At 43.7% G+C, this 24873-nt stretch overlaps 2 protein-coding genes across 3 annotated transcripts in view; one reads left to right on the forward strand and one right to left on the reverse strand.

Moving 5' to 3' along the window:
• Positions 1–9457: 9457 nt before the first annotated feature.
• LOC146982618 (uncharacterized) lies at positions 9458–12710 on the reverse strand. Its single transcript, XM_085785589.1, has 11 exons — positions 12505–12710; positions 12116–12367; positions 11843–12001; positions 11434–11592; positions 11010–11168; positions 10809–10903; positions 10639–10686; positions 10323–10532; positions 10022–10202; positions 9728–9901; positions 9458–9606 (listed from the first exon to the last, which is right to left on the reverse strand). Exons 1-11 carry the CDS (start codon positions 12566–12568, stop codon positions 9458–9460), a joined length of 1650 nt encoding a protein of 549 aa, XP_085641715.1. The 5' UTR covers positions 12569–12710.
• A 3723-nt stretch (positions 12711–16433) lies between these two features.
• gas7a (growth arrest-specific 7a) overlaps positions 16434–24873 on the forward strand; it is a 38257-nt gene continuing 29817 nt past the window's right edge. The window contains exons 1-2 of one of the 2 annotated variants that reach the window (XR_015036269.1): positions 16434–16602; positions 21970–22093. Coding sequence is in view for 1 of the 2 variants with exons in the window: in XM_085783673.1 (XP_085639799.1) it covers positions 16600–16602; positions 21970–22093 (127 nt within the window). In the remaining variant the exon portion in view is untranslated. The remainder of the gene's footprint in view (positions 16603–21969; positions 22094–24873) is intronic. The other variant, XM_085783673.1, reaches the window with a different exon arrangement.

Below are 24873 nucleotides of genomic sequence, written 5' to 3' on the forward strand. Positions count from 1 at the left end.
CACAGCAAGGTGAGGGAAGGGACGGCGTCTGACTGAGTGGCTTTGCCAGCAGGTTTAGGTTTCACAGTTGGTATCAGCTGGGCAGCAAACATTTCTTCCATCAGACTGAGTCTCTTTGAACTTTTTTTTCTCCCCCCTCTCCAAAGTGCTTCTCAAGCTACGACACTGAACCAGAAATAAACCTTTTAAACCATAAAAATCAAGAAGCGATTTTTTTTTTGAAGTGCTCTCCAAATGATTGAATTTCGTTTTAATTAATTTTTACACTTTAAAGTTGCATTTTTGATGTTTGTCATCTCATGGCATGTTATGAATGTTATGTTACATCAGTTAGTTGTTGTTTTACATCTTTCCCTCTTCTGAGATGCTAAAACAAATCCTCAGTCGTGATGAAAAGGCCCAAAGTAATAATTAATTAGTTAATTAATCCTCTGAACTGGGGGGTTACTGTGAATGAGAGGCTGTTGGTTAGAGAGAGAGAGAGTGTGTGTGTCTGTCTGTGACATCAGATTGTTGTACAGTTCAGCTGGACAAACTAATGGTGTCATGAACCTCCAGCTATCACATACCGTGAGTGGAGGGGCTCGGTCTGTGTGTCAGCAAAAAAGACCTGCGCTTCACTGTCGGTGCAGTAATGTAGAAAATAACAGCAGGTTGGTCAAGAGCCGGGCCCAGAGCCAGAGCACAGAGCTGGAGATGAGATGATGATGATGCACGGCCTTCTGGCTCACTGCCGCATTGTAGTTGTTGCAGGTTTTGTGTTGCCTCACACTCTTTTTTTCAAGTTTTTTTGTTATGTGTAAAAAACAAACACTTTATTCCAAACTTAATGTGCAGATAACACAAGTCTTCAACAGTCTGAGTTTGTGAAATCACACAGAGGGGATGTCATATGACAGATGCTTTATAAGTTAATTTACTGCCTCTTTTTTGTATTTTACTAATTAAGATAAACTATCTTCATGATACAGGAAATGATTTTAATCAAACCTTGAATTATAGCAAAATGAACTTGAAGACAACATGACCTAATATTTAAAAAAACAAAAAGTCACTTATGATCTTATTGTGAAACTTTTTATTTTTCAAGATCAACAAAATCAACACATTCTTCAATGTTTTTGTCAACATGAGAGGAGACATTTTACCGGTCAAAAGACAAGAAAAAAGAGACTGAGGTATGATTTTTTTTTTTTTTATTATTGATTTTTTTAAATTGCTAACTTACTAACTAACTAACTTACTTACTAACTTACTAACTAACTTACTTACTAACTTACTTACTAACTAATTGAAACTAAGAGTGAAGAAAGAAAGACAAAGAGAGAAAATACAAGCGATGGAGAGAGAGAGAGAGAGAAAGAAAGAAAGACAAAGAGAGAAAATAAAAGAGATGGAGAGAGAGAAAGAAAGAAAGACAAAGAGAGAAAATAAAAGAGGTGGAGAGAGAGGGAAAGAAAGAAAGACAAAGAGAGAAAATAAAAGATATGGAGAGAGAGAAAGAAAGAAAGAAAGAAAGAAAGACAAAGAGAGAAAGTAAAAGCGATGGAGAGAGAGAGAGAAAGAAAGAAAGACAGAGAGAAAATAAAAGCGATGGAGAGAGAGAGAAAGAAAGAAAGACAGAGAGAAAATAAAAGCGATGGAGAGAGAGAGAAAGAAAGAAAAAGAGAGAAAATAAAAGCGATGGAGAGAGAGAAAGATTTGATTTTAAAACTCCAATTTTAATTAGTTACACTTCCTTATTCATAAAACCATCCTTAATGATACCTTATCTCACAGCCTTTCACACACCCACACACACACCTAAAAGTTCAGAACCAAACCCCCCTCCTCGGACACAGAGCATAGAACCCCCCTGATCCCCCACTGAGCTCTGAACTGCTCCAGGTTACTGGTCAAGCAGTAAAAAGTGTGCTCTACCCTCAGACGGGCTGCCACCACCCTCTTCAGGCTCTGCACCACCCCGGTCCCGCCCTGCCCCAACATCTGCTGCTTCCTCGTCCTCCACATGGCCAGTTTAGCTGCGCCAAAGATAAAATTGATTAAAACCAAAACCCCTTTTTTCCTGGCCTGGTATTTTGGCCCAAACACAAACAAAGGAAAAGAGAACACCTCCCCGAGAGCCTCCACCCACTGCTTCAGCTGCCTAAACAGTTCCTCCAGCCGAGGACACTGGACCACCAGGTGCTCCAGGGTCTCCCTCTGACTGCAGAAGGGACATTCCTCCCCAGCGCTTGGATCAAGGTGAGCTCTGTGTCTGTTCGTAGCGATGGCTCCATGTATAATCCTCCACTGTAGATCAGCTACACGCTTCTCCACAGGGGGCTTATTACAGACCCGCCAGCTGCCCTTTAGGGGAAAAAGTCCGAAAGCAACCCCTCTGTCCACCTCGACGCCCTGACGTTGGCCAGGGAGCGGAAATTCAGCACCTTTACGCACACCTGGTACAAGCTGCTTTCTTCCCACATGCAGCAAAAGGTGCTGAGAGATGGAGACATGAAGGAAAGGAGGAGTCCACTGTCTTCCCTCCATCCCTGGACGGCCGGACTGACCTCCAGCTCCGGGAAACCATGACCCCCACATCAGACCACTGCCCAGCCATCCTGTGCACAAAGCCCTCTGTGCTGGTGACAAAGACCCCCAGGACCTCGTCCATGATGTTCCTCAGGACTTGGAGGACCTGATGTTCAGGACACCACCAAGCTGGTCCAGCGACGCCCCCACCAGATGTCCCAGTTTGGTGACTCCGGCCTCAATGAACTTAGTCCTGAGTGTGGTGGAAGAAGAGACCATGGTGTTGCTAAAAAAGTCGTTGTAAACCAGCGGCTCCTCCAACAGCCACATCCCTGGCCTGATGTCAGGGCTCCGTGTGACCTCCAGGATGTGCCAAGCGTTGATCACTGACCTATAGAAAGGTGCCAGTCCGGTCAAATCTGCCTGTTTAAGCAGAAAGAGCTGCCTGTCCAGGCCAAGCCCCCCAGCCCTCCTGAGCAGCAGCAGAGCGGTGGAAACCCAGCCATGTCCCCCACCGTACAGCAGCCTCTGCGCCGTCTGGAGCCTGAAAGCTGCTGTCCTGGCCAGGATGTCCACCAGCCCCTGCCCTCCCTCTGCCACAGGGAGGTAAAGGGCCGATGCCCTTATCCAGTGCTGACCCGACCAAAAGAAGTCCACCAGGAGCCGCTGCACTTCCTCCACCAGGCCTGGTGGTGGCACCAACACGGTCAGTCTGTGCCAGAGCGCCGAGGCAACCAGGTTGTTGACGATCAGAGCTCTCCCCCTGTAGGACAGCTGAGGGAGCAACCATTTCCATTTAGACAGCCGAGCTCTCACCTTGTCCAGCACTCCCACCCAGTTCTGCCTCTCAAAGTCCTCGCTGCCTAAAAACAAGCCCAGCACCTTGAGACCCCTGCTCCCCCATTGGAGGTTCCCTGGCAGATCAGGGATTGCCCCCCTCCTCCACTGCCCTACCAAGCAAGCCTCACTCTTCCCCCAGTTCACTCTTGCTGATGCTGCCCTCTCGTAAATGCCCAAACTCTGCTGCAACTCTTCAATGTCCTCCTGGTCCCCTACCAGGACATTTACATCGTCAGCGTAAGCCGAAACGATAACAGGGGGGGCCTGTGGTGACAGGGACAGTCCCTTTAACCTATTCCTTAGCCTACAAATGAGGGGCTCAACTGCCAGACTATAGAGCAGACCTGAGATGGGGCAGCCCTGTCTGATCCCCCTACCAATCGGTATTGGACAGCTCAGCCCTCCCCCCACCCTCACCATACAAGAGGCCCCACTGTACAGCAGTTTCACCCAGGACAAAAACCCCTCCCCAACACCAAAGGACTGCAGGGTAGAAAACAAAAAAGAGTGGTCCACACGATCAAACGCCTTCTCTTGATCAATGGAAATAATCCCAACCTTCAAACTATCCCTTTCACACACATCAAACACATCTCTCATTAAAAACAAATTGTCCATTATGGACCTATCCGGGACACAGTAGGATTGGTCCGCTCCAACCACCACCTGAAGAAAGTTCTTCAGTCTATTAGATAGAATCTTAGACAATATCTTATAGTCCGTGCATAGAAGGGCCACCGGCCTCCAGTTCTTTAAAAGAGTCAAATCTCCCTTCTTGGGAAGCAGCGAGAGGACTGCACGTCTACAGGAGGCAGGAAGTGTCCCATCCTCACAACACTGTCCAAAAACATCCAACAAGTCCTGCCCCAACACACTCCAAAAATGCTTAAAAAAATCTGATGGCAAACCGTCGAATCCTGGAGCTCTGCCAGATGCCATCTGTGACACGGCAGCGCTCAGTTCCTCCATAGTTAAGCCCGCACCCAGGATATCCCGGTCCCCTGGACTCAGCTGAGGAAGCCCCTGCAGCAGCTCCGCAGCAGCGCCTGCATCACAGCTCTCAGCCCTGAACAAGTCTGTGTAGAAGTCCACCGCATGCTTCCTCATCTCAGCTGGATCTGTAGTCACCTTCCCATCTGGAAGACGAAGACACACCATCTGCTTCCTCTGAGCCACCGACCTTTCCAAGTTAAAAAAGAAACTGGTCGGTGCGTCCATATCCTGGAGAGTGGTGAAACGAGCTCGAACTAGAGCTCCTTTGGCCCTCTCCTGGAGGAAAGACTTCAGCTCGTGTCTTTTCGACTCCAGCAGTTGTTGGTTGTGCTGGTCCGCCTGCGAGACAGAGACAGCTTCCAGGTCTCTGATGTCCGTCTCCAGCTGCTGCACCGCCCTCCTTACTCTCACTGTGGACCCGGCTGTATACTGCTGACAGAAAACTCTAATCTGGGCCTTTCCAACTTCCCACCACTGGGTGAGAGAAGGAAACTCATTTTTCCTAGTTCTCCAATAGGCCCAGAACAATTTAAACCTATCGCAGAAGTTAAAATCATGTAGCAATTTAACATTAAAGTGCCAGAATGACTGTGGTTTAACATCTGGGGATAGAATGAAATCCATTAACACTATATGATGATCTGTAAAAGCTACAGGAACAATATTGCAACCCGAGACTCTATTAACAAAGGAGGTAGATACATACAACCTATCTAACCTAGCCGCACTGACTCGACCGTCCGACACCCTGACCCAGGTGTACTGCCTGAGTGAAGGATGCTGCATCCTCCACACGTCAACCACATCGGCTTCCTGTACCACCTGAGCCAGAGCAGCGGACGAAAGAAGGTGAGGCTCCTCCCCCGTCCTATCTAAGGTGAAATCAATGCAGCAGTTCCAATCTCCACCCAACACTACACACTCCCTCTGATCAATAGCTCCCAGTTTATTCTTCAGCCTCCTGAAAAGAGTCCCTCTATCGGACCCTGTGTTAGGAGCATACACATTGATGAAGGTGAAGGTGAAGCCTTGCACCTCTGCTCTCACCATGAGGGCCCTGCCCCCCTCTATCTCTTCCTTTTGTAATATATTAACACTTAGCCTAGGAGAAAACAAAACAGCAACCCCTGCACTTAAATTTGTCCCATGGCTGAGAACATACTGCCCCCCCCACCATAGGCCCCAATCTATTTCATTAGCACTGTCACTATGTGTTTCCTGCAAAAGGACTACGTCCAGTCTTTTCTGCTGGACTAACTGGGACACTAAAGCCCTCTTCTGAGGATCCCTGCCCCCATTCACATTCAGAGAACCCACCTTAAGAGCCTGCATACCCACAGAAGAAAGACAGGGCAGAGCAAGTCCAGAAAAAAACAGGCAGCAAAGAAAAAACACCCAGTGCTGTGTCATCATCATACCTTTATTTTGAAAGTGTCATTCTTCTTCCTCTCCTAGATATCCTTAACCCTTTCCTCAGACCAGTCACATGTTTCTTCAGCCGATACCTTTTCTTTCCATCCAGCAGGTCCAGCCCAACAACCTTCTGAAGGGTGGTGACAGACTGGATAAATTTCCCCACGTCTGGGAAATACTCCTTAACATTAACTTTTTTTCCAAAAGTGTCATCCAAAAACATATTGATCTCATTTAAGGAGTAGAGGTCTTCTCCCTGAGACACACTCTCAGCGATAGAAGCAGTGTCAGACTCCGACTCACAGTCCATGTCAGTCGCGTCACCATGACAACCAGCAGCCCTCTCCTGCTCCTCTGCCTCCTCATCCTGCAAGAGCTCAGCCTCCTGTCCTGACCTCTCCACAGCTACTTCACTCTGCCCTGCCTGGATCACAACCTCTGCTTCGGCTTCAGCCTCTGCCTCGCCCGCTACCACAGTTTCAGACCCGGAAGCACTTGGACCCGCCGCCGGGACCTCGGTCTCACTCCCCGCGGGACACTCCGCCACGGAGCTCGCGGCTCCACGCTCCGCCACGGAGCTCGCGGCTTCACGCTCCGCCACGGAGCTCGCGGCTTCACGGCCAACCGGAGTCTCCGCCGCGGAGCCCCCGGCCTCGCTCCTCACCTCTTCCCTGCCATCAGCCGCAGCGGGCCCCGCTGCATTTTGCCTATGAGGACAAGCAATCCTCTTATGACCCACATCCCCACATTCAAAACACTTAATACTCCCGGAGCTCGCGTACACCATGTAAAAACCCTCCTCATACTTCACACGGAAAGAGACCTCCAGGGTCTGAGTGGGGGAGTCCAGGAACATGAACACCTGTCTCCTCAGTGACTGAACATGCTTCAGCTTGGCGTCCCTGCAGCCCAGACTCACCGTCCGGAACCCACTCGCGAACTTCCCGAAGCGCCGCAGCTCGTGCTCCAGCGCCTCGTTGGGAATGAACGGAGGGACTCCGGACACGGTGATGCGGGTGGAAGGCACCGCCAGCGGGGAAACCTGGATAAACTCACCGTTGACGTTCAGTCCGCTCTCTATCAGCTCGGTGACAAAACGCTGCTGCTTCAAAAACACGACCACCGCTTTGTTCATGCGGGAGGCGTGGGAAATGTTACCGTGCCCTACCTGCTCTCCCAGCGCCAACAACACCTGCTCCACCGTGGAGTTCGGCTGTGGCACCACCCGAACCCCATGCCTCAGAGACAGGGACGGCGTCTGTGAGGACGCCATCCCCGCCACGAGACAGGACTCCGAGCCCACCGAGACCGAAACCACAGTAGCCTACACTACACTACACACCTGACTACACAACAGACACACTATGGTTAACAGTGGTACAGTAATGAACAGTAAAAAGAAAAGAAAAAAAATAGGGAAGAGAAAAAAAAAAAGTCTCAAACTCCCAGGTCACACTCACCACCCTCTCCACCACCAACTCCCAGCATGCACCAAGCCAGAGAAAGAGCTAGAGAGCAGGTTTAGGTTTCATAGTTGGTATCAGCTGGGCAGCAAACATTTCTTCCATCAGACTGAGTCTCTTTGAACTTTTTTTTTTCCCCCTCTCCAAAGTGCTTCTCAAGCTACGACACTAAACCTTTTAAACCATAAAAATCAAGAAGCAATTTTTTTTTTTTGAAGTGCTCTCCAAATGATTGAATTTCGTTTTAATTAATTTTTACACTTTAAAGTTGCATTTTTGATGTTTGTCATCTCATGGCATGTTATGAATGTTATGTTACATCAGTTAGTTGTTGTTTTACATCTTTCCCTCTTCTGAGATGCTAAAACAAATCCTCAGTCGTGATGAAAAGGCCCAAAGTAATAATTAATTAGTTAATTAATCCTCTGAACTGAGGGGTTACTGTGAATGAGAGGCTGTTGGTTAGAGAGAGAGAGAGAGAGTGTGTGTGTCTGTCTGTGACATCAGATTGTTGTACAGTTCAGCTGGACAAACTAATGGTGTCATGAACCTCCAGCTATCACATACACTGTGAGTGGAGGGGCTCGGTCTGTGTGTCAGCAAAAAAGACCTGCGCTTCACTGTCGGTGCAGTAATGTAGAAAATAACAGCAGGTTGGTCAAGAGCCGGGCCCAGAGCCAGAGCACAGAGCTGGAGATGAGATGATGATGATGCACGGCCTTCTGGCTCACTGCCGCATTGTAGTTGTTGCAGGTTTTGTGTTGCCTCACACTCTTTTTTTTCAAGTTTTTTTGTTATGTGTAAAAAACAAACACTTTATTCCAAACTTAATGTGCAGATAACACAAGTCTTCAACAGTCTGAGTTTGTGAAATCACACAGAGGGAATGTCATATGACAGATGCTTTATAAGTTAATTTACTGCCTCTTGTTTGTATTTTACTAATTAAGATAAACTATCTTCATGATACAGGAAATGATTTTAATCAAACCTTGAATTATAGCAAAATTAACTTGAAGACAACATGACCTAATATTTAAAAAAACAAAAAACAAAACGTCACTTATGATCTTATTGTGAAACTTTTTATTTTTCAAGATCAACAAAATCAACACATTCTTCAATGTTTTTGTCAACATGAGAGGAGACATTTTACCGGTCAAAAGACAAGAAAAAAGAGACTGAGGTATGATTTTTTTATTTTTTTATTATTGATTTTTTTAAATTGCTAACTTACTAACTAACTTACTTACTAACTTACTAACTAACTTACTTACTAACTTACTTACTAACTAATTGAAACTAAGAGTGAAGAAAGAAAGACAAAGAGAGAAAATACAAGCGATGGAGAGAGAGAGAGAGAGAGAAAGACAAAGAGAGAAAATAAAAGAGATGGAGAGAGAGAAAGAAAGAAAGACAAAGAGAGAAAATAAAAGAGGTGGAGAGAGAGGGAAAGAAAGAAAGACAAAGAGAGAAAATAAAAGAGATGGAGAGAGAGAAAGAAAGAAAGAAAGAAAGACAAAGAGAGAAAGTAAAAGCGATGGAGAGAGAGAGAGAAAGAAAGAAAGACAGAGAGAAAATAAAAGCGATGGAGAGAGAGAGAAAGAAAGAAAGACAGAGAGAAAATAAAAGCGATGGAGAGAGAGAGAAAGAAAGAAAAAGAGAGAAAATAAAAGCGATGGAGAGAGAGAAAGAAAGAAAGAAAGAAAAAGAGAGAAAATAAAAGTGATGGAGAGAGAGAAAGAAAGACAAAGAGAGAAAACAAAAGAGATGAGAGAAAGAAAGAAGGAAAAAGAGAGAAAGAATAAAAGAGAGAGAGAGAGAAAGAAAGAAAGAAGGAAAAAGAGAGAAAGAATAAAAGAGAAAGAAAGAAAGAAAGGAAAAGAAAAGAAAGACAAAGCCTAGGTGTGTGCGATGGATCGAGCCTGACTCTACAGATCTATATCAGCAGCGGTTCCTGACCCAGACCGAGCTCTCTAAGAAGACGAGGAACAACTCCCCAACGTCCTGAGGCTACGAGGAAGTTGGGAAGAAACCTCGGGAAAGGCAATTCAGAGAGAGATCCCCTCTCCACGGACGACTGGGTGGTCTTACAGGAAGAGCAGGTGTGTGCGAAAACCTGTTGTTGCGTGCGATGTCTGATATAGGTCTGCTTACCGAAGCCATGGAGTCCGGGGGTGGTGTTGAGTCCGCCGGCGTTCCTGTAAAGACAGGAAAGTGGTATGATCCAAGAGTCACACACTGAAGTGTTTGGATGCGGCGGTGCTTGTCGGCGTGTGTGTGGGTGCGGTCTGTCTTAGCCAAGGATGAAGATGGAGATCCTCCAAGGTCGGGCGTGTTCCAGGAGTCTTGGTCAAGCACATCTTCAAGAAATCCTGGCAATCTGGAGAAGAGAGAGAAGAGGAAAGATGAAGACGGCGGCTCAAGTTGTCTAACAGAACGTGATCATAAATGCACGGTTGTGTGTGTGTTAGTGTGTGTTTGTTTGAGAGTGTTTGTCTTACTCTTGGAGAGGCTGTTGTCGATTGGCTGCTGCCGTCGGAGGAACCTAGAGGTCTCGAAACGCGCGTGGCAGTGGAGCATTTCATACAGGACCACGCCGAGCTGCCAGACGGTGGTGGGGCCGGGTCTGTACGCGTTGCGGCTGAAATACTCTGGGGGGACGTGATCAGGGGTTCCTACGGTTCACACAAGATAACAAGATAACAAGTCAGTGAGGAGGATGAATGGGAGGAGAAGCTTTGATGAAATGTCACAGAGCAGTGAAAAAAAAGAAGAAAAGGAACAAGATATCTTACCATAAAATGTGCGATAGACTGATCGGGTCTTAAAGAAGCAGCTGAGGCCAAAGTCGATGAGGCGAGCGCACGGGACGTCTGAGCCAGTCTCGATCAGGATGTTTTCGATCTTAATGTCGCGATGAAAGATCTGGTTGTTGTGCAGTTCGGTAAGTCCTTGAAGGAGCTGGGTCAGTATGATCTAAGAGAGAGCGAGAGAGAGACACACAAACATGTTAACTACTGTGATTCAGCTCCTGTAACTCCTGTCTTACGCTTTGCTACAAAGCTACAAAAGAAGAAACGCCCCCTAGCTACTTACTTTGGCCTCGTCTTCCGGTAGAGGGCCGTCGTTGTTCACGATGTACATGAAGAGGTCTTCGCAGGGGACTGGTCTCTCCAGGACCAATACCAGCTCGCGGCCAAGGTCGTACCAGTCCAGGAGGTTCACGGACGCGGACCGACTGATGGTATTGTCAGAGAGCTTCAACATGACTGCCACCTCCACAGACAGCCTTTTCCCACTCCCGTCCTAAAACAACAACAACAGAGTAGATAGAGGATGATGAGGGAGAGTCGCTCCACAGATTAAGTGTCAGACATTCATGGTACATTCAGTTGGTGTTTGTTTTACTCACCGTCTCTTTGCAGAACACCTTGTCCTTTGGTATGTGTTTGATGGCCACCTACAAGACACAGACAAAGGCTTTGGTTAGCATTTCTTGATCATGTTGTGTGTGCATGTGTGTGTCTCTTATGTGCACGTGTTGATATATACAGCATATATGAGCATGTGTTTATTACTTACTGGGAACTCATCAGCTATGCGGTAGCCAGCATACACACACCCACATCCTCCCTCTCCTAGGTGCATGTCCTGTCTGTATTTGGCCTCAAATAGATCTGAACGGAAACACATTTTTGTGTTAGTACAATTGTGATCGGTTAAGCTCTTACGTGTTTTTACTCCTCTCCTCCAAACTTCCAGAAACAGTGACTTCCTGCTTACCTCTCTGAACTTCGGCAGGTTTTTTCTCGCGCGGCTTCGGGCTTTTCCTACTTCTCTTGCTCGGTGGTTCTGTTTCAGCGGCGGCTTTTCTTTTAACCCGTAGTCTAGGCAATTCCGGCATGAATACACTGCAACCCTCTAACGAGTCGGTGCTGGTCTCTGTAAAGGAGAGGAAACGCAGAGCAACGTCAGCTTGTTGACAATGACAGTCAGTGGTTTCAACAGTTCAATTCAGTTTCAATACTTGAGGTAACTTCACATGATAATGAGTTGCATCCACAGTTACCACAGTAAAATGTTAATGTGTTTGAACAATAACAATCCAATAGTAAAACATTTTACTGCATAATTGGCACTTCAGTTTAGCTCTTGTATGTTTTTTACACCTCTACTCCAAACTCCACATCAGTGACTTTCTGCTTACGTGTCTGAACTTCTGCAGATGTTTTCTCTTGCAGGTCCGGGCTTTTCCTAATTTTCTTGTTCGGTCGTTTTGTTTCATCGTCGGATTTTCTTTTAACGCCTGATTTCCTCACGTCCTCCACGAATGCACTGCTTCCCTCTAACGGGTCGGAGCTGGTGTCTGTAGAAAAGAGAAACCCAGAGGAACGTTAGTTTGTTGACAGTGACAGTTAATTGTTTTAACAGTGCAGTTCAGTTTCTGTACTGTGCAATAGGTAACTTCACATGATAAGTCAACGTTTTATGTAAAGTTGTATTTTGATTTTGGCCTCAAATATATAGACATTGAATCAGTGTTTGGCGGTCAACACTGTTTTCACACAGGTCACAAAAGTATACAGTTTTGTGATGTAAGCATTACTGTAAGTTACCTGTCTGAACTTCTGCAGATCTTTTCTCATGCAGGTCCAGGCTTTTCCTAGGTCTCTTGCTCGGTTGTTCGGTTTCATTGTCGGATTTTCTTTTAACGCCTGATTGACTCGTGGCCGCCACAAATGCACTGCTTCCCTCTAACGGGTTGGTGCTGGTCTCTGTAGAGGAGAGAAACCCAGAGAAATGTTAGTTTGTTGACGGTGGTAGTCAATGGTTCAACAGTGCAGTTCAATTTCTATACTGGAAGATACTTAGGTCAGATATTTATTTACCATTGTCTACAGAGGAGGAGGTGGCTGATTCCTCCTGGCTGAGAGGGTCAAGTTTTCGAACCTTCTCCCTCTGTTGTGATGGCCCCTCGCCGCTGTCCATCTCTTTCCTTTTACTTCGTGTCATGACACCTACTGTGTCACTGTCATGAGGTTCGGCCATTTCTGAGACCCTCCGTCTTTTTCTACAGGTCCTATCGGGGTTTGCCTTTCTTTTAGGTGACGCGCTTTGTTCACTAGAGCCGCTACTGCTCCCTGTAAATGATGAAAACACATTGGAACATGAGTTATTTGTGAATTATTGTAGCTTACTTTATGAAATTATCTTTTTTATAACAAATATTATAAAATACATAAGAAAAAGAGCTCAACAACAGGAGTTTCTCACTTACCTTCGTCCGTCCTGAGTTCTACACAGCGACGATTCCTAAGTTTCCTCGCTGGTTTTTTGTCCATCTTGGATTTCTTGAAGGTTCTTTGTGAAGCTACCTTCGCTAAACCGACAACTAGCTGCTAAAACAACAAACGAATTCACCAAAGTCACAGCCACGAGTTTATCCAACAGGTGCCGAATGCTGGACTGTGTCTTCTAGTGAGTTCTAAATCCTTTGCACGGAACACTGAATATCTTCATGTGTGTGATGTCACAGTGAAGAGTTCTAAATTATGTAAATGTTGAAAATGGAATTGTGCATGTCAGAGATCACAGCCACTGATGACTCAGCCACTGAAAATCATGATGACATCATCTCCAATGGGTTTTACAACGCAAGCACATTGTACAGTTGTTGATATCAGTTCTCAGTCACCTGGCTGCAGCTTCCTACCTGTTAAAATGTCCTCGTATCATTAATGCAACATACATCCCCTCACATTAAGTTCTCTATTGATGAAAGAATGCAACAAATTAAGAAATTATTTAGAATATTATTATATCCTCTTTTTATTCCTATTTACACACATCAGTAATCACCTTTGACCTTTGCAATGACTACATACTAAGTCCCAGTTATCAGTTTTGAGAAGATATACAGTACACTTTATCTATCAATATTTAATCACATTGTCATAATCATTTCATGAGAAGAGGTTAAAAAAAAAAATTATATCAACTTTATGGGCAGCAGTGTATATATATGATGTGGTATGAACATCTGTAATGTACTGTATACAGCCCATACAGTATAGAAGTATAGAAGTAACTATCAAAGTTGAAACACCCAGTAAGGCCAGATTTAAAAGACTACTAGAAAAACATGAAGAAAAAAAAACTTCAACATTAATAAATTTAAGTTATTACATGAATAATATGTATTTTTTGTATGTTATCTTTGTTGTATGTAATGTATAGTTTGTTGTATGTGGGCCTTACAAAGGTTTGCAGAGCGTTTTTGATTTGTTTGATCTCACTAAAATGCATGGATGCAAACAGCGCGCCGAAAAGCGAAACTCGCTTTTTTCATGACCAATTAGGTGACTTGTGTGAATCGTTCAGATCCGAAGAGTTTTTGTTTTTGGGAGGGGGGGGGGGGTCTCAGCGTCTCAGCTGGGGTCAGTAAAATGTTTTTCTAACAGGCTGACAGTGACAATCACGTGAAACTGAGGCGAACTCATTCATGGTTGTCTCTGATTATACTGGTAACAGCCGACCTCCAATGTAGACGCGACATGCGCGCTCATTAAAGCGGCGCGTAGCCGCGTGCAGTCGGTGCGACGGCGACGCTGTTTTTTTCCCCCCCGTGCATGTGGAGCTGTGCGCCGCGGACGTGCACGGTTCCCTACGTTGCTGTATCAGGCAGGTGTTTCCCACGGAGCTCTGCCCCGTTTCAGAGGTGAAGGAAGCCCTAAGTGGAAAGACGTCTCCTCCGCGATGTAGAATGTGTTCAATTAAAGTGAAACTAACACATTATATAGGCCTATATGTCCATTACACACTGAATGAAACATCCCATGTCTTTATTTATTCAGTTTATTTTAATAGTAATAATTATGACTAACATTCAGTGAAGACCTAAAATTCAGTATCTCCAAAATGGAAATATTGCTAAGGAATTTTTTTTTTAAAGCATTTTTAATATAGAAATGTTGGCCTTCTGAAAACCATGTCCATCTATAATCAATCACTACTTGGTTGGGGTTGAACTACTGGAAATTGACTTTTCCGTGATTTGTTAATGGTGAGCACCCCCCCCCCCGGGAAATTCCTCTCTGTTTTGGTCCTGACCCGTTTGCATCCCTGAAAATGTTTTCATTTAGGGCAATGTACAGTACAGTCATGTAGTTTGTACCCATGGAAACCAAAAACAAAACAAAACAATGGAGCAATCTAAAGTTTTATTTTGATATTGGCCTCAAATATATAGACATCAGTGCTTGGTAGTCAAACACGGTTTTCACACGAGTCACAAAAGTATACAGTTTTGTGATATAAACCTATTTAATTACACCAACTTGCGTCTACAGTATGCATGACTTGCTATGGCATCCCCAGTTACCACAGTAACACAGTAATGTGTTAGAACAATAAAAATCCAATAATAACATGATAGTAAAACATGTTTTCTTTTCATGACACTTCCTAATACAAATGTTATTCAGCCTAAATTAACAACAATGAATTTGCTTTTTGATAATTGCTGCATTTCACATTTATCATCATAAACACACAACACCACACATTGTTCCTCACTGTGTTTTTCAAAACATTTTCCTGATACACCACAGGGGAATGACCTTTGACCCCTCATCAATCACTCCAAGTGCTATTGACAATTCATGGAGAGTAAAATACCTAGAAATTACCTGGGGGGGGGGGGCTGATACAGTATGTTTATAATTATAATGCATTACCAGTCCCGACACTCTCAGTTGGCTTCAGTAACAAAGTGGAGCGGGTGAAACTGAGGCGAGTGAGATAAACATCCAAATCCTGGGACGTGGTTGAGTTTTCTTTCAGATCTGAGAACAAAGTGAGATCAGTCAGAGTGAGACACACTCTGTCTTGTATGTGCTTGTTTTCTCATCCCCGTCTTAAAACAGTCATGAAGATGAAGAAACCCTTTAATATTAGCTCTCTCCCAGTCTTCTGCTTTGCCATGAGACATCTGAGTGCTTTTGATCAGCAGTAAAAAAAAAAGGACAATGTAATAAAAATAACCCAGTTTTCCCTTTTTTTAAATTTTAGATAAAGCTTCTTTGTGCTGCGATGACAGAATAAGGAGGAGACCATACTGTGTGTACATGTTGCCCCTCCTCCCCCATCCTCTTGTTTATACTGAGGAAAAACAATGAAAACCTCCTCCACCACAGAACCACCTTTAATTATGTATTAATAAAAAATATACTGATATTAGCACCAACTATGTCAATAAAAAACTACATTTGTAATAATGTACATTAGATAAACATTATATTGTACTGGTGCACCTGATATGAAGTGAATGTAAAACAAATTTTATAATAACAGTATTTGCAGGTGGCAGTCTGCAAAAACTGGTTTCCAGGAGCTATTTTTAGGCCTAAAGTGGGCTGCTCCACTGTCGCCATCTTTGCAGGGAGTCTATGGAGATTCACTCACTGTTGGAGCCTCTAGTGGATATTCAGGGAACTGCAGTTTTTTTTTGTACTTCCATGTTTCTGAGCACTTTTGACACAAAATAACAACTTTCACTTTTTACAACAAATAAATCCTTGGACAGGCTCCACCCTCATGACCACTACTGAAGAGCCACAGCTGCTCAGTGGCCAATGGATTAGATCAGAAAAACAAGTTTAAATCCATTTTCAGATGCTGTACCGTAATTTGGCACTATTGAAACCCTATAACAAGCAGATTTTTATCTGTACTGTATTCTTAAAAGGTCAGTAATGCTTTTTTTTTGCACTTTCCATACGATCAGCAGTCGTTTTCGTCTTTTTATTTGTTTTTAGTAACTTTAATTATCTGTAAACCTCTGACGTCTTACTCAGGGCCCTGACAGACCCAGTGCTGCTGTGTCTTCTTTCTCCTCCTGACAGAGACAGACTTCATCTGTTTGGATTGAGTATGACCAGAGCGACTCAATATATTCAGAGTCGATCTGATTTAACAGAAGTGTACAAGCTGCTAAGACAGGGACGTCCTTGTTGTGTCCCCGTCCATCACAGCGCTGTCACACAGTGCGTTCTTTTGTGTTCGCAGCCGCAGAGTCACAACCACTGGATGTTTCCTCTCAACAAAGACTCATAGAAAATGTCTTTCACTGATCAAAACCAAAGCATGTCTCTCTGCTGCCAGGCTCTTTTATTGGGCACCAGTGGGAAAAAAGGGGACTTGGCTTGAAAGAAATTCAGTGTCTTTTCCATTCCCTCTGTGCTATTAGCTGCGACCCTGCAGGCTTTGGATCATTTTGGACGCTAATGAGATCCAGTAATCCCCTCTGTCTCCTCATTCATGCTTCCAGTGGCTGGTTGACTGACACTGTTCTGCAGCACAACAGCGTAGCAGCATGGTAAGACCTTCGTTTTAATTGCCTTACATGTTATTTAAAGAAGTCAACTACTCGTATCTACACATATCATGCAGAGCAATTACAGCAAAAGCATTTAAAGAGGAGACACTGTGAGCTATGTGACATTTTGAATTTAGTTTGAAGACGTATCAAAGGATGTTTACAACCCCCCCTCTTTGATAAAATCTTACCACACACACACACACACACACACTAGCACCACTCCAACAGTTTTTGCCGAACAGCATATTTTGTTTCCCACGTCTTCAGGTTCATTCATGATTAAACTTTATGATGAGTGATCACAAAGACGCTGAGTGTGAAATATCAAAAACTCTCCAACCTGAGGCAGAAATGAATAATAACTTTAGAGATGTAGCGAGACATCAACAACTGAAACTGATTTGTGTTGCATGCTTGCAGCAACCTGTGCAGGAATATTTGAACTGTGTGGTAGTAAATATTAGTTTAACAAATAAGATATTAGAGAAAGTTTTTGTTTTCCATCTTTTAAAAAAAGATGCAGTGTCAGTCAATCCAAACTTAAACCCCCATACAGAAACAAAGAACAAGTAAAAAAAACGATAATACTTCAAATTCAGTCTTTACGTCTCAATCTGTGTCCAATTTTCTCCTTAAATGTAACATCTTCAAAGTAAAAATGTGAAAGTGTCTCAGACACTTTTAAGATGCCACATATTTTTTTCCGCTGACAGACTCAGGCTCAGTGAAATCTCTCCTCATTTACATCCCGACCAAAGCTCTGCCTCCCCTGCAGGAACAAAAACCTGACTAATGCATTGCTGTATGCTCATTTAGCCTCTGAGAGAATAGAGGCCTCATTGCTTTTTCCATGCCCTCTGCTACTTCTTCTCTATTTTATTTTATTATTTTTTTTGTATTAGCATCCTGTGTGGAGTGACTGTACATTCCTCTCTGAGGCTTCTTCTTGTTTTTCATAATTGCTGCTGTTTGAAACTCTCAGTAGCTGCCCCAGGGCACAGAAACAAACCATGTGCAAAATTGTGCTTTTAGCTTTTTGTCGGAGCCATCTAAAATTACACACAGAGGCTTTTTCCTTTTGATAATTTGAGTTTTCCTATGCAGTGCATCCAGATCAGCACATCCAAAATAGATTTATGATAATGAAAAATGAAGAACTTTTTTCATGCTGCCCTATTTTTATCTGATTTTTATCCCATTTTTGTCTGGCTGGAGCTTCACCACTGTATCTTCTGCTGCTCAGTTAAACCATGGGCCTGTGTGAGGGGTGAGAAACGATATCACTCTGAATAAACACTTGAAATAGCAAACAAAAGCACTGAAATATAAACATCCGCTCCTCTCCTTCACCTCCATAAGAAGATTGGGTTTTATTAATCTCATTTTCCAGGTACAAAGAGGATATGGATGCTTTCTTTCTTCTCCTGTCAGTGCTCATGAACCAACAGAAGCCGAGTAAAGCAGCGAGAGGCATCGTCTCTTCCGCAGGAGTCTGACACAGCCTGTCTTGTTAGTTTCTTCCCTCTCAGAGAAAAGTGAGCTAACACGAATGGAGTGGAGATCCTGGTTTCAGGGTTACATTGAGAGCAGAACCCCAGAGGATTGTGGGATTTGGCAGCGATATCTCACAGATCTGTGTTCTTTTCCCTTCTTTTTTATAAGAATTTGTATAAAGACTCAGATACCACTGGGCTGCACTTCTCCTTGCCAGCCAGAGGACGTGTGAAATCATTATGAGAAGGAGATCAGTGGGCGATGATAAAAATCTCATGATAAGAGTTTATCTCCAAACCTTTGGATCACAATGTTGGGGATTCTTTGATTCTGCTCGACTGTGTGATCATGAATAGACGGCCTGTGTGCATCCTTTTTAGTGAATTTAAATTTCAACCTTTTCTCCAGCAAATTATATTCAAATACTTTAAAGGTTGATAAACCATGTCCAATGGCAACTTCATCAGTACAGTACAGTAAGTAGTTTATCATCTAAGTAAAATATGGGTTAGATTATGAGGATGGTTGTTGGCCATGTAGACTCGTTTGTTGGGAGTGACCTCAACCACATTTTTCTTTGACGACGTCGACAGGATCTTTAAAATAGATCTTCAACTAATGATCGCTTTCATTATCAACTAATCAGTGCATGTTTTCTTCTCTTCACTGATTGATTGTTAAAGTTAGAGCAAAAAATGACGCCTTGTATTCTTTGTTTTGACTGACCTCATTTAGAATAGTTTAAAAGCGTCAAATCCTAATATTTATAAAGCAATAGATTGATAGATGACTGATGAATCATGCAAATGACTAAATTAATATGCATTATTGGTGATTGGCAAATTGATTTTGCATCTACATATTTCTGTTGCCATAGGCAGTGTTTAAGTGCAGCACAGGAGGCAGTAAACATAACGCAGTGACATATGATAACGTTTAAAGTTGGTAGGAGAATCTTCCTGATTGAATAAAATTATCAGCATTGAGTTTGATGAATCTAAGTCCAGACTTCTGTCTGTTTTTAGCTCCATGTTTGGTCTCCAGCAGCTCCTGCAGGAAATGTCTCTCTTCATCTGTTAAATGCTCCACGTTGTTCACCATCTGCTCTCTGACACTGAGTCTGTGTGTGTTTTCCGCTGAGCAGATCGTGGACAATGGCCTTTTACAGCTGGAAAATTTGTTGATGAGAGAGGTAATTGAACCCAAACAGTAAAAGTTATGGGTTGTGAAATCAATCCGTTGAGCAGAGAGATGCATTAAAGCCCCATAAAGCCGAAGGGAACTGCAGAGTTCTTCTCTGTGGATTTGTCGGTGTGGGTGAAATTTCACCTTTCAAATAATCCTTTTATCCATTGTTGATATAAAAATATGGATTAGAGAAGCTTTAAAAGCCGAGCAGAGAAACAGTCAATGTGGAGACTGTCCTCAGAGAGAAACAACGAGGACAGTTGTTTGTTTAAGGTCCTTCTTTATTGGTAACTAAAGTGCAAAATGTTGCCTCCCGTGTCAAAATGGGACCTTTTCACATAAAAACCATTCTCCACACCTTCTTCCCCAAGAGATAAGTGTTTCTGTGGCACAAAACCAATACGATGCCTCTGTTGGCAGAGAGAGAAGAAACATTTGTGTGACTACAAGAGGAAGGAATTTAACCTGTTCAGTGCCAAAGTTACTGGGAGAACAACACTTCATACCAGTCAGATCCATAAAAGGACAGGTAAGATCTCAGAGGAGGCAGGAAAGGCTGTGTTGGTCGGTAGGTTGGTTGGTCGGTTGGTTAGTTGGTCGGTCAGTCGGTTGGTTGGTTGGTTAGTTGGTCGGTTGGTTGGTTGGTTGGTTAGTTGGTCGGTCGGTCGGTTGGTTGGTTGGTTAGTTGGTCGGTCGGTTGGTTGGTCAGTTGGTCAGTTGATGGATTGGTCATTGGTAGGTTGGTGGGTTGGTTGGTTGATCTGTTGATTGGTTTAGCACTGAGCTTGAGGCTGAAAAGTCTCAACAGTTGTTCAATGAATTGCTATAAGACATCCATGGTCTCCAGTAGATGAACCCTACTGACTTTGGCAAGATCTTTACATTTTATCTAGGGCCAGCTAAGGCAAAACTTGTTACCATGTACTTCCAGCTGTCAATATGAATCTTTTAGAGCTGCACAATTAACAGGATATAATTGAAAATGTAATATGGCCAAGTTCAATGTCCAAAGTACAGGAGCTGCAATTCTCTTAACACCATAAGTGTGGCTGATACTGGGGATGTTCTGGTCTATAAATTATATAATCTAGATGAAAAGGAATATGGTGTTTAGAAAAGACTGAAATGATCATTCCAACTGAAGTCACAATATTTGCCAATAAAATCACATTATGATTATTTCCATATCACTATTATATCTCCTTACAACATGTGCTGGACAGTTGTTAGTGTGGAGAATAAGATGGGCCAGTCTTACAGTAGATTGTTCACTGTTCACTGCAATTCTCTTAACACCATAAGTGTGGCTGATACTGGGGATGTTCTGGTCTATAAATTATATAATCTAGATGAAAAGGAATATGGTGTTTAGAAAAGACTGAAATGATCATTCCAACTGAAGTCACAATATTTGCCAATAAAATCACATTATGATTATTTCCATATCACTATTATATCTCCTTACAACATGTGCTGGACAGTTGTTAGTGTGGAGAATAAGATGGGCCAGTCTTACAGTAGATTGTTCACTGTGTTAACTGTGAATGGAGGAGGTCACTTATCTCCTCTGTGCAGTGAACGTCCCCTCAGTGTGAACTCAGCAGCTCAAATATGGCTGCACAGCACATCCACTGCTCTCACGGCAAACTTAAAACGAGCAGCCGAGATAGAAAAGATCCAATGAGCCTCTTTTAATGTTACACATCAGTCAGCTCCATCCACCCACTCCGCCCCGCTGCCTGCGCAAGGCAGAAGAACACGATATGACTTCTTTATCATTCCGCTAATAATCTCCCCATTTATACATCTGTCCGATCGTATCCGCCCACCTCCCCTCAGATGTCTGATTGGAGAGCAGTGTCCTGAAGTTCAGCAGTCCCTCTGTCAGATGCAGCAGACAGATCTGAGCGGGCCGTGCACCGCTGCCTCTAAAAATGAACAGGCAGCCGGCGATGGCTGCAGATTAGGAACGACTTGTCCCTATAGTAAAAGCAGGCTGCAGTCATTTCTGGCCCAGTGTAGCCGCAGCAGCAGCAGCAGCCTGAACACAATGGCTTCATGGTGGTGAAGCCTCCTGGGGACTCCTGATAAGGTGCAGCGAGCATTTGTCATTATTTATCCAAGTGGCAGATCATATTTCACTATATGAATAACACCATTATTATTAAGGAAGGGAGAAGTGCTGAAAAGCAATATGAGAACTTGATGATAATAACACCACTTACTGCAGAGGCTGCCATGGCTCCTACATTTACATTTTCTGTACAGCTCATAGCAGTGATATACCTCTATATAAACTTTACTGAAGCAGCAGCAGCTTCGCATTATACACCTCCCGTACTCAAGATAAATTAAACTATCCATTTTCACAGCTCACAGGTTTCCTCTCTTTTTAATGGCCAGATTATGTAGTGAACATTAAAATCCAGGAGCTACTTCTCAGTCATCGAAATGAAGTTTTCACTGAGTGTGGTACGACACACCTTCCTGTAGCCTCTGGAGATCAGTAGCACTTTGTAACTTGATAGATAATTAGGAGACATTTATTGTAGCATCGTGTGAGTGGTATGTGGTATTTTTCAAGGGTTTAAGTCCTGGTTTGAATAATTTATGATAATATTATTCATTAGGAGGAAAATGCATAGTGTACGTGGAGGTGAAATAATTGTTTATCTTCGGCAGAAGTCGGCGGTCGTGAGCTCTGCGGCAGCCCAAGAGGAGACGGACGGTCGGCCGCTTCCCCCAGGGTGGAGGAGCTACACGTCACCTGAGGGACAGAGGTATTACGTCAACAGCTGCAGTAAAGGTGAGGCGCCACACCTCAACACAAAGAGCAACACGGGAATATTATATTGTATATTATTGTCAGAGATGGATGAGTGTGGTTCTTTAATTAACAAAGAGTTTATGCTGCACTATGATCTGATATTGATCTTTTGTTTTTAATATCTTCTTCCCATTTTAACCTTTTTTTTTTTTTTTTTTTAATTATACATGAACTCAGATAAATGTCGGACCCTCACTTCTTGTCCTTTTGTTTTTTGTAAATGTCCTCTGTGCAGGGTTGGTAATCAATAACCAATAATCCATTGTCCTCTCTTGGTCTTTAATTAGTGCAATAGATACATCAAAGACACATAGACAGCAAAATGAAATCTCTGGGTCAATAAACACCTGTATTCCAGCTGTTATCATGCTGTGGTGACCGACAGCTGTAAGGTTTTCAGAATTGATCCAGATGTGGATGTAGCATCTGTACACGGACCAGATCTGGGCTGTGGAGCTGGGCCAGAGGAAAACAAGCATGCAGCCCAGGTATGGGTCTGATTTAACCCCCAGCTGAGTTTCCTGTTACATAACATGGTCGTGATGATGTCAGAGGTTTTAGATGGAGACACAACTCTCTAGTGAGAACCGACCAATCATATTATAATTTCTTCTGCTCTAGTTTTCTGCGTAACTAAAAACCTCCATCGCTTCCCTCCCTGCGAGTGTGACGGCGTTCGGCTCTCGCCACCTTAACGCGGCGCACTCATTATCATTCCTCCCCATCATCATCGTGTCTCAGCAGTCCATTCATGTGGAGACGGGGCCGGCAGATTCGATCCACTTTAATCTGATTATCTTAAACGTGTGGCACTTGAGGCCGAGCGGCGCAGCGGAGAGATCTGTGGACTCAGAGGTGGACGGATGTTTGTCTCCTGCTCTGATGAGCTGCTGCTGCCAGTTAACAAGAGGCTGACGACTTGTATTAATACAGAGGCTCGGGGGCAGGCGACCTTTCACAAACATCTGCTTTAGCCTGTGTTTGTGTGTGTGTTTGTTTGTGTGTGTGTCTGTTCTACACCTCATTTGGGAAGGAATCCAGAGGGATAGGACAGGCTCCCATGGGACAGAACAAGGCTGCATCAACAAAACAACCCTGGCAGTGATTGCACTTTGGCTTACAGCACACAAACACACACACACACACAGACACACACGTATGTTCACACAAAGGGCAAAAAAATAAAAACACAGCCAGAAGCTATTTTTACATTCAGAAGCCATATGCCGCAGCAGTCACTTTTTATTTTGTTACAGTTTGTTGTTGTTTCATGTCTGAGTGTGGAGCTTCAAAATGCTGCTATCGAAACTGTGTGTGTGTGTGTGTGTTTGTTTGTGTGTGTGATTGTCACCGAGATGCCAGAGTGTATTACTGTGTTAACACGAACGCTGCTGGTTCTCGTACAGTCTGTTTCATTTAGCGGAGGAGGAGCACGAATGAGGATCAGTTAATATCTTTCTATTAATCCCCCTGGAGTTGCACATAAAACAGTGGGATTATAGATGATGAGAATGAATTACATGGTGGAGCGGAGGCTCGAAAAATGTGATGACATTATAGTTATAACATGATGACAACATGGAGCAGCGGATGAAAGAGACAGTTTGAAGACAGCTGACTGACCGACCTGCAGTGAACAGGAAGCTTTTTCTGAATGTGTCAAAAAAGTTTATTCCAGGGGTGTCCCAGAGACTCACCTGGTTCAAGGTGTACCATTAAATCCTAACAACAGCTAACTGTACGTCCAACCCTGTCTTTCTCCAGCCACCATGCAAATCAAGTCAAATAATGCATCAAAACAAAACTGTATTTGCAGAAGCACAGATGAGTCACGACTGCATTTTGCATATGTTTTGTAGCAGTACTGGTCCCCTGTCCCTCAAAACTCATCAAATAAACAATCCACAATCCAACAACGCCAAAACGCTCTCATGGACAAGCTGTGACCTGCACATTTGCCATGCTATGAAATAATCAACACATGAACACATGAAGCAAATACTCTGAACAACGACTCTGCCTCGTAATGTTAGATGATCATTTCACAGCGTGGTGAATGTGCAGGTCACAACTTGACCACCAGAGCGTTTTGGGGTTGTTGGATTGTGTATTTGATGAGTTTGATGAGGGACAGGGGACCTGTACCGTTCACCTCCATTTTGTTTGCTGAGCAGCTCACGTCTCTGCCCCGCTGATCTCAAAACAACATGCACTTATAATTAAAGGTAATGAACCTACTGCTATGACTATAGGGATTATGGCAATAGGCGAATTTGCCAAAATGTTGAACTATCCCTTTAATGTTCATCACACAAGTTGGATCACGTATATTCATGACAGGAAACCTGGAGGCCAACGCTCAGTGCAGGTGTCTTCATGAAATCAAATACTCCTCACACACAGATTTACAGTAACACATCATCACTGTAATCTAGTGACTGTGCTCCTTATTTAACATCGGCACTTGAACAGAACATTAGGCCTCTTTGATTTCTGCTTCCTGTCCACACATATTTAGATTTGTGGATTCCTGCCACGACAGTAACGGCGCTGCCAAAACATTTTCTGCTGACACGCGCTCCAATATTTCTGTTAGAAAGAAGCAGCTTGATTGCACTTAAAGACTCACAGTGTCACAGACTGAACACTGATTCACCCGCAGCCAGCCATTACAGCGCTGAGGACTTCCTGCTCTGCAGAACGAAATGATTTGTGATTGTTTGTGTGTGATGGACGGTTAAAGTACGCGAGGCAAGTAA

The sequence above is a fragment of the Trachurus japonicus genome, chromosome 8, assembly GCF_045865225.1.
Source record: "Trachurus japonicus isolate A0001 chromosome 8, Traja_1.0".
NCBI lineage: Eukaryota > Metazoa > Chordata > Actinopteri > Carangiformes > Carangidae > Trachurus > Trachurus japonicus.

Coding starts and splice junctions, on each gene's coding strand:
- LOC146982618 (XM_085785589.1), bottom strand. CDS start 12,568: ATGGACAAAAAACCAGCGAGGAAACTTAGGAATCGTCGCTGTGTAGAA. Junction 12,002..12,115: donor CTCCTCCTCTGTAGACAATG/GTAAATAAATAT, acceptor TCTCCTCTACAG/AGACCAGCACCAACCCGTTA. Junction 10,687..10,808: donor GCATAGCTGATGAGTTCCCA/GTAAGTAATAAA, acceptor TGTGTCTTGTAG/GTGGCCATCAAACACATACC.